This window comes from Corapipo altera, unplaced genomic scaffold, assembly GCF_003945725.1.
Source record: "Corapipo altera isolate COAL_440 unplaced genomic scaffold, ASM394572v1 67192, whole genome shotgun sequence".
Taxonomy (NCBI): domain Eukaryota; kingdom Metazoa; phylum Chordata; class Aves; order Passeriformes; family Pipridae; genus Corapipo; species Corapipo altera.
The window spans coordinates 904-10,878 of NW_020885647.1; the positions used below are offsets into that span (position 1 = coordinate 904).

The 9,975-nt window shown below is 43.5% G+C and overlaps 1 protein-coding gene across 1 annotated transcript; it reads left to right on the forward strand.

The window, feature by feature from the left end:
* Nucleotides 1-317: 317 nt before the first annotated feature.
* LOC113940704 lies at nt 318-5,620 on the forward strand. Its single transcript, XM_027631852.1, has 4 exons — nt 318-523; nt 3,124-3,241; nt 3,960-4,176; nt 4,810-5,620. Exons 1-4 carry the CDS (start codon nt 376-378, stop codon nt 4,963-4,965), a joined length of 639 nt encoding a protein of 212 aa, XP_027487653.1. The 5' UTR covers nt 318-375; the 3' UTR covers nt 4,966-5,620.
* The last annotated feature ends 4,355 nt before the right edge of the window (nt 5,621-9,975 follow it).

A 9,975-nucleotide genomic window follows, 5' to 3' on the forward strand; every position in this document is an offset into this window, starting at 1 on the left:
TTCCTCTTTCCGTCCTCCTCTAGCTCACAGTTGCCTCTCTTGCGGTCCATTGGTCAAAGAAGTGAATGTTACTCTGTGTCTCTGCAGTGTGGCTTAGCTAAAGGTCTCAAAATGGAGGTGTGAAAGGACAGGAACTTTTCTGTAAGGTTTCCGCTGCACAACAAGAGCTCTCACTTTTTGCAGCTTGAAATAAACCCTACTCACAGCACAGAAGCAAGTGCAACCACAGTGGGTTTGAGCAGGAAAAGCCTTCAAGGGGGGCTAGTAAAGGAGGTGGTTCTCTGTCACCAGAAAAAGTACTGACACTCAGTTCTTCCACTCACACTCAGGCCCTCCATGACACCCACAAAAGTGAACCCAAGAACTGACCACTGAATGACAATCTATAAACTCTGGGAAAGAGGGCAGACAACAGCCACTTTCTTCTCTGCCTTGACACAGAAGGCACCAGCAATGAAGCTCCACACTGCAGCTGTCCTCGTCATCCTCTGCCTTGGCATCTTCACTGTGCTCACAGTGAAAGGTAAGTTTGCAACCCCACAGGGCGACAGGCATTGCACCACATTCCACCAGTGGTCTGATGAGCAGGATTCATTCTCAGACACAGCTGATTTATAAGACACAACATGTAGGAAATCCAGATCAGAACCACAAGAAAGGCAGCTTTATGGGAGATTTCATCTGATGTCCTGACAATTAGTGGTTGGCTTCTGCTTTATGGCAAGGAGACTTTCAGTGCCTTAGAGCACTGAAAGGGTTTCTGTGCATGATTCTCTCTCTTAAAATCATGAAATCTTGAAGATACGATGTCTTTTAATCTCACTGATGCCATATAGCAATGAATAGGTTAATGCTATAGGTTAATAATATTTTATGAAAATTATTTATTGAATTAGATTCACATTTTTTCTTTTTTCAGATGTACTACTTTTATATGAATGTTATTGTATTATTTGTTAGTTATGTTTCTCTAACTATATAGCCTGAATTCCTCTAATTATAATTCCCTATTTTAAAAAGTTCTCCCAGTTCTGGGTCACCCATTGCCTATTTGCTTGTGTCTATTTGCCTATTTGTCTAGACAAATCTTTGGTACAGACAGGCAAACCATGAACAAAAACTGAAAAGGGCAGTAATGGATTTATAGAATATCTTCTCTCTCTTCACAGAATCATACAACTTAACATCTTATGTGAGACCGTTTATGAGCACTAAAATGAGCCATGTTTATTAGCCATGCCTTAAATCAGTCTGTCTACAGTGGTGTTTAGGTCAGATCATGGAGAGATCGTGGATCTTCCATGCGAGATCATGGAAAACATGGAGATACGTCCTTTAGATAATACATCATATCATAATCAGATTCACACAAACAAGCATATTAAAAAAACCCAAACACTCATGCAAGCCGTATGCAAACCCATAAACATGCAGAGAGAAACACAGGGAAAAGGTATCTTCACAAAACCACATTAAAACCAAACTGACACCTGCTAAGCATTCACAATATTAGGAAGCCACACGCTGAGGATGTGGACCCAGTGCTGCTATAGCTGGATCATACACGTTCTCATGTTGATTAATGATACCGCTCTTCATCTTGGCAACACGTGTGTTTGCATCACAGGCTGACGGCTCCCAATGTCATTCTCCAGGTTGTAGAATTTGGCATAAACATCACCAAGGCTGAAAGAGCACACTGAGCTGGTCTACAAGCAATAGAAAAAGAACTGGAAAGAACGATAAAGAAAAAAAAGACACTTGAAAAAGCATAGCTTTTCAGGTGCAGAGCAGTTGGGGTTTGTTCCCAGGCTTAGAGAAGCTCTGCTCTACTGGTATTCCCTGCAGCCATTCCCTGAAAATAGCGTGCTAGCAGAGAAAATATTTCCAGGACGAGTAAGGACGGCTGGAATATCTTTGAGCTCTCTTGATGCCACATTTTGAAAACCAGTCTGAGACAGTAAGGTATTTGTAGAGAAGTATAAAAAGAAATGCATAGTGCTACTTATGACTAAAACAAGATCAGAAGAGGTATTCCTTCAGGCAAACAAACCCTCAAGAATTAGCAACTCTGCCAGTACCTGTGCACTGGCTATGCTACAGCTTCTCCAAAGGCTGATGTGTCTTTATCTCAGCTATTCTAATCACAGATAATGATATTATTTGAAGCAGGTTTTATATTTAGCAAGGTGCACCTGAACAGCTCTTGGACTTTATTCAAGCCAGGGTCTCAATATATTCTTTAACAAGAAATCTCAGAGTGCTGCAGTGTTATGCTTATACCCCTCATGCCTTCCCAAAATGTCTTTCATGAGTAGGAGAAAACCAGAAATTAGTAAGTGGAGACTTACATACATGTGTCCATATACTCCATCTCATTTAAATGAACTTCCATTTTGAGTTACCATCCTTTAAGATCACACCTACTCAGAAAATTTTACACTAATATCATGATTCTCTTTATTAATCATCAGTCCATTTCCCTCAATTGTATGAAAATCTTGGAGGAAAGCAAGGATTAAGTAGCACTCCATTGACTATGAAACCAGACTTATAGCAAGGTATGTAGGTACTTGGTCTTCTGGCAGATATACCTCCCTTTCTTTAAACAGTTTTTTTCAATTCTGCTTTCACATGTCAACTGTGAGACAAGTAGCCTTGCTTTCCTCTTTTTTTTTTCACTTGGCAAGTAGGGGGAGTTACTGATCCACATTCAGATGCCATATGGAAATCCACACAGTAAATGTGCTGGTTCTAAGCACTACTCCATATGGACACTTATTTGCAGATGACACAAACCCAAATATGAATGATACCAAATACCTTTTCTGCTATGGAAGCAGTCACTCCCTAGGGGCAGAATTATTACACAATTGTTCAGGTTAACAGGTGAAGATTAGTATCTTGACTGAAAGGACAATAACACTTTATAGATGGCAGGATGCATCACAAAAAATAGCTTAAGCTCTCTTGTATAAGTGGTATTGTGGCTGTAAATCATGAGACTCTCATGTTCTAACTACAACTGGACACCTTCTCGATTTCACAATTCATTAAGTAATTATGGCTAAATATAAATATAGTATTTATTCCCTTTTCATTTATACATTTTTTCCCTTCTAGGAAGTGCTGGAAGTCAGTCCATGCGCAAATTCAATTGTGTAAAGCTGCGTACAAAACAACTGAACATCCAAAATTTTGCAAAGTATGAAAAGCACCATATGCCAATAAGTGCCATTGTGTAAGTACCTAATGCACTGTTCACCTTCAGACTTGCCTATACAAACATGTTACCAACGAAAAGGGAAGGGGAATCACAAGACACTTCGTGGTCCAACTCACCAAATCTGCCAAGTTCAGGTCATCCTTCCAGTTCTCCCATGAAGGAGTCACCTGACAGCTGAGGGAATGAGGGGAGACTAGTGGCCTCAGAGAGCTGGGAGATGTCTACTGTCCATGAATATGGGCAGAAAGCTCACTGAACAGTCAGATCTTTGGTGATCAGCAAGTCTCAGCAAGGGGTAGAGCAGTCAGAAATCCAGTGCACTGAATTGAGCCATGGGGAAAAGATTGTGTGAAAGAATATGGCCTGACTCCTGCTAGGAGCTGTGTTTGGTCTTTTGAGCTCACTAGCATGCATTTTTATCAAATCTGGGATCTGCTCCTGGGACGTTAATGTTCATCATGATTTCATCTAAAATCTCAGAACAGTAGGGATGCTCCTTCTTTTAATATCAGTATATATGCACATGACCATGTATGTTCCACATATACCCACGCCATGAATAGGGAACTAACATTGCTTGCTTCTGTTACTCCAGCTAACATCTACAAACTCCACCATTTGAAAGTGTTTAACCACATTTTTCCCCGTGTTCTGCATGAAAACCAAGAACAGCAAATCTGGATTTAGAGACTGGAATTTAATGGCCGCCTGTTTGCTTTCTTTCTTCCTATAGGTTTATCAATAGAAACGGTGTCAGAATCTGCGTAAGTGCTGATCAGAAATGGGTGCAGACTGCTATGAAGAAAATAGACCAAAGGTCGGCATCATCAAGGAATGGTATTTCCCAATTTAGTGTTACCAGTGAAACACCGCAGATCAGGCGTCATTCACCAACTCCTCCTCCCCCTACTCCTTCGGTGGGATGGAGAAGAGAACTGGAGACACAAAAGGTAAAGATCACGGGTTGAAATAAGAACGGTTTACTAGAAACAGCAATGAAATAAGAAAACAACCAGTTACAACAATTATGTTAATAACAGAGTGCATGAGACAGGTGAACACTTCCAAGTAAAATTGCTCACCACACAGAACCTGGCACCAGACACCCACACAGAACCTGTGCACCAGCCAAACCAGAGTCTTGGAAAGGTTCCAGTCTGCCATGCTCTGGTCTTTGTTATTGCTTTATAGAACAATACATCTAATTAAAAATATCCTAAGTACTACCCAAGTAGTTCGAACAGTATAAAGCAACACTTGATTACCTACTGTTTAGTGTATTCTTTAAACACACATCAAGTCTCAGTCACCTCCAGAAAAGAGCTGCTGACAGACCTCTAATCCATAATACAAGAACCTACTGCAGTCTATCCATATACTAGATTTAGGTACTTTTTCATATAATTTTGTATCTACATCCATATCAAAGAACAAAATTATTTCCTAAATTGAAAAAAGTATGATGAACAAACAGATGTGTAACAATAGGAAGAAAGTTAAAAGTTAGTTTGACTGCATGAGACTGAAAATGGAGTTGATATTGTTCCGTGCTTTGGTTCATTTCTTTCATTTTTGATTCTCAGGTGGCAAGCCGAAAGGAAATCCATGACTTAAAAGAAGCTTCCAGTGTTAATGAAACTTCACAGTCTGACCATCCACAAGACTCCCAGACAGTTGCACTCCCAGCACTGAAGACATTAACTAATGGGACCAAAGCCCCTTCACGGCAGCTCCAGTGAGCCAACGGGTGCCCCTCTTGACTCTCTGCACATCCCACCCACACCCACTCAGACCAGGTTTTTCTTTAATGGTTCAATCCCAGGTTTCCCACAGCAGTGTCAGATACCTTGTTCCATAAAGCAATTTATTCACAGCGCAGTAACACGGCAACAGCCCGAGCTGCCGCCTCCTAGGAGGAACCCCCTAACAAAGGACCCTCTGGTCTTTTACACCCTTGCAGTCTATACCGAGGTGGTAGTGGATCAAGGGTTGGACTTGATGATCTCAGAGATCCCTTCCAACCCAGCTGATTCTATGATTCTGTGAGGTGGAAATACTGATGAGACATTATGCAATCCAAGATTTGACACCACAATGGAATATGGAATGTTATATAATGTCCCACGATAAGGGGGCAGCTCTTTTCTAATAGTTTTGCTGCTGTTTCAACTGAATTATTACAGGCTGGTGCTCCTGCTGCAACTGGATCTAGCTCAACTGAATAATATGCAATTGGCTTCTGATGGGGTCCTAAATTCTGCATTACTGCTCCACGAGCTATTCCTTTACATTTATGTACATACAGATTAAAGGATCTGGGAGCTCAAGAGCAGGAGCAGCAGACACTAAAGCTCCTTTTATACCTTTAAAGCTTGATCTCTCATATCTAGTCGGTTTAGGGGTTTTTGTTTGGTTGGGGGTTTTTTTGGGTTTTGCGGGGTTTTTTTCATTCGTTTTTTTGATTACTGGATGTGGGAACTTAATTATGACCTCTATTCTCTCCAGATCTGTTGCCATTTTCCTAAAATAAAGCCTAAATACTTAACTTTCTTTTCACCCAGCTGAATTTTGGATGGAGATGCACAGTGTCCCCTTTTCACTGGGGCAATACATAAATGTGTAGTGTCTAATATGCAAGCATTCTCATCACTACTTGCTAATAACAAATCATCCACATACTGTACAAGAAGCAATTCTCACAGTAATTTCAGACCCTTTAAATCAACCCCAATATTCTTGAAAAAACGGTAGGGAATCTGGCAAAACCTTAGGGAAATGTGTACCAGTCAGCTGCTGTCTTTTTCAAGTTAAGGCAAACAAAAGCTGACTTTCCTCATCTAATGGAATGCTTCAAAATCCCTTGGGCTAGGTATCAGTCTGTATCCTTCTGAATACTCTTCTTGGCTTCCAGGGGAATAGGGTCCTGTCTCACAATGGGTAGCACTTTATTTGCTTCTGATACTCTTCTTGCCTTCCTGGGGAATAGAGTCCTGTCTTCCTGGTGGGTGGCACTCCTCCCTTTGGGGACCGACAGTCCCATGTCTGTCTTGGTCCCTGCCACACTGGCATGTGCTTCTTAAAATATCTCTTAATTTCGGGGGCTGCCTGGTCTACAAAGACACTGCAAGTGTGCCACTGAAGATTTGTGACAGCCACTGTCCTGCTGAGCTAGCAGACCAAGGTATAGCTGGCCAATCCTGCTGGCACAACATCACTTCATGCACTTCGCAAAATCCTACTGTACTAAACAATTTATCCCAATTTTGCACAACCTTGGCCAAGGGTATCCCCTTATCTATGCTGGGCTTATTTCCCTTCGTTTCAAACACTAAGAGGGACTTGAAAACCCTTTTCACCTGATTAAAAAAAAAAAAAAAAAGAAAAAAAAGAAAAATGGTCTTCAATCTCCCTTCTGTGTGCCTCAAGGGACTCTACCACTCCCTGCACAGTACGAGGTACACAAGCCTCTCCCGGCATGGGTCTCCCAAACCCATCTGTGTTATACGAAAGACACGAGCCCCCCCCACCTCACGGGGGCTCCACATCTCCTCTACGTGTGCCTTCCACTGACCAGGCTGCGCATCCGTTCTTGACCGATAATTTCACCAAATCTTCACAAAATGCCACACCAACGGAGAGACTCATATGCACCCTTACAATTTATACAGAATCTGCTCAGGGAATTTTAACACTCACCTTTTGGCTTCTCCCTGCTCCAAAGGTCCCAAGCAAACTCACCCAGTGCCGTCCATAGGATGTCTGGAGAAGAGAGACTCTGAAGGTAGTGGCCTTGCGTCTCAACTGGGTCACTGAGACGTTGAGGAAACTTCCCAGTCCGACCATTCACAAAAATCTCTGGCAGTCACACTCTCAACGCCAGGGTCACACCCCTCAACGCCAGAGACTTTCACTGTTGGGACCGAAACCCCTTCCCTGGAGCAGCCAGCTCCAGTGATCCGACGGGTCCCCGTTTGACTCCCTGCACACCCCACTCACAGGCAGTCAGACCAAATTTCCTTAGCGCCTCTACCCCGGATTCCCCATCAAGGTCTCATTCCATAAAGCAATTTATTCACGGCACAGTAACACAGAGCGAGCCCGAGCTGCCGCCTCCGAGGAGGAACCCCCCAACAAAGGACCCTCTGGGCTTTTACACCCTTACAGTCTGTACCCGCGAGCACGGCTCTCTCTTCCTCCTGAGTCTTCGGCTCCGGCTGTCTCCCAGAGTTCATCCACCTCGCTGGCACCACCGGTCTTCGTGCCTATTGTTATGCAAAGTCGGCAGTTCACAGCCTCTTGTCTCTCCGGGCTCCCACCCAGAGCTACCTGCACCAGATGTATTCCTCAACAATATATCCCACCTAAGTTCACTTACTTAGTGTCCAGCATAATATACATGCACAGATTGCTTCTATAAGTAATAGAGACAGATATTTATCTTCTGGGGGAGACAACTTCCACCCTAAAACAGTTATCTGTGATACAGATGTGTGTAAGCAGAGGTTCTTAAGTTCCCTCTTAAAGTCTCTGAATGCCCTGATTCAGTCTTCAAGAGTGATAAGTGACCTGATGGCACATCTTCAAGGAGCTGCTGAACACTCACTAAAGACGCTCATTTCTAGGAGTATGTAAGATTTTACTTATTTGTGAAGCTCTTGACCTCTCTTTTTTGAAAGCTGATTACACTATGAGAAAACCCAGTACTTCAAACTCTTTACCCTTACAAGTAAACTCTTGATGTTAGGCCCAACACTACTCACTGCATGTTTCTGTTCCTTCAGCAGGGTTGCTGTCATGAAACAGGGAATATGGAGCAACTATTTCAGTAAAAATTTCTTGACCCAGGATCATTAGCATTCAACTTATCCAGAGCTGAGCAGCAGTCATGGGAAAAACACTCTGGGCACTTATTAGCTGGTTTTTTAATATTATTTTAAAGCAAGAAAACAGGAAGACAATACATCTGATTATCTTATGCTAAGCTTTTTGTGCCTGCACAGAGGAAGTGCCCACTGGTGTTAAGAGTATGTGCAAAATGAGTCTTATATAACATTAGAACAGCAGAGATCAACAAATATCCACAGACAGGGCTGTGGAACTCCAGCCCACAAAACTCTTCTTTGAAACACAGACTTTTCTGAACATAAGCCAACTACACAGAACCAGAGCCCAGGAGACCACAGCAAATGAGAAGTACAAAGAGGGGGGGAAACTTGCCATGGGGTAGTTTTTCCATTTCACCTGAAGGATGGTGGAAAACTGGAGAAACAACAGGCTTTCTAGCAACACCTCAGAGGAATCTACAACCCACTGAAGGTTCTGCGGGAAGGACTGAGTTTTTCTGAGCTCATGCTGAATTCAGCTGGTAGACAGCAGATACATACATGTACATACCATATCAATGACCAGAAGTGGGGGAGCATCTTCTCTCTTAATGGGTAGAAAACTTCTCTTCACCGTCAGTGGCAAGGTTGCTATCTCGCATTTCATAGCTGACAAGTACCAAAGAGTTAGAATATCTCATCCAAGGACTGATTTCAGTCAGTGTGTAGCACAACAGTAGGCTGCTTGGACACAAACTAAACACAGAGATCCCAATAGCGCTCCTGAGATCAGTATGGTTACTTCCCTGTGTAGCATCAGGCATGTCCTTTGGGGGCTTTGGTTAAAGCTTTGACTTCCATGTCATTGCAACTTCCCTAGTGCTGCAAGTGGGTTCAGCAGACATTCAATTAAAGCAATTCAACCTGCTAGTCCTTTTCCCTGGGTGTAGTGGTTTGGACCTTGTTTTCCCCCAGAGGCTGAAAAGTGGTAACCCCCAGGGGTGGAAACCCCTGGAAGTTTTGAAGTTCTGCCCAATGAGCGCTCCTGCAGAAATGTAAACATATCACAAGCACCGGAAGAGAAGGGTTGTAGTTTAGTTGGTAGAAGAGTAGCCATGTTGTGGTAGAGCCACGAGTGAAAGGGGCCTGGAGCCCCTCGGGGCCTCTGGGGCCCCCCCAGCCCCAGCTGGGGGCTATAGAGACAGAGCAGAAGCGGCGGCAGTGTCCAGAGACTCTGGATAAGAGCCAGGACAGATAAGAACTGAACCGGAGGAAGCAGCAGAAGAGAGCCCCCAGCAGAGCTTTGGAGTTCTGGGGGTAGGAACTGTACCAAACCCCCCCCCCCCCCAAACTCCTTGAGACCTCCTGGAAGGAGGAAGATGATGGACTCTTGCTTGAAAGAGCCTTGGAGTGCTACAGCACTTGCAGAGAGGAGCTGAGAAGCTCAGGCGTCCTGGGAAGCTGGACCGGGACGGAGAAGGAATGCGGGGGGGGGGGTTGACCTTGGCCCCCCTCACTGCTGCTGCATGCATGAGATGAGGAGAACCTGCTGCCTTAGAAGAAGCTGCTGCCTGAGAGACTGGAAAGGATCTGTCCTTCTTTCCCTCCTGGACTTTTATTTGGAGGGGAGAAGAGATCTGATCCATTGTAAATACTATATGTCATGGTAGAGATAGTTGTGATCGTGTGTATAATGTGTTATAGTATAAGTATTTATTTGTACAGTCATTGTAATATATTCCCTTTCCCCCATTCTGAGTCTGGTTGTGTTTTGTCTGGAAAAAAACCATCTCACATTAGGTTGAGATGTGGGAGGGGGGATGGAGCTAGGGAATCGGATTTTGGGGCTATCTCAAACCATGACACTGGGTTTCCCTGATTTGCACAGGATAGGTAAGATGAAAGAGTGAAACCAATAGGAACAAA

Coding starts and splice junctions, on each gene's coding strand:
- LOC113940704 (XM_027631852.1), top strand. CDS start 376: ATGACAATCTATAAACTCTGGGAAAGAGGGCAGACAACAGCCACTTTC. Junction 3,242..3,959: donor ATGCCAATAAGTGCCATTGT/GTAAGTACCTAA, acceptor TTCTTCCTATAG/GTTTATCAATAGAAACGGTG. Junction 4,177..4,809: donor GAGAACTGGAGACACAAAAG/GTAAAGATCACG, acceptor TTTGATTCTCAG/GTGGCAAGCCGAAAGGAAAT.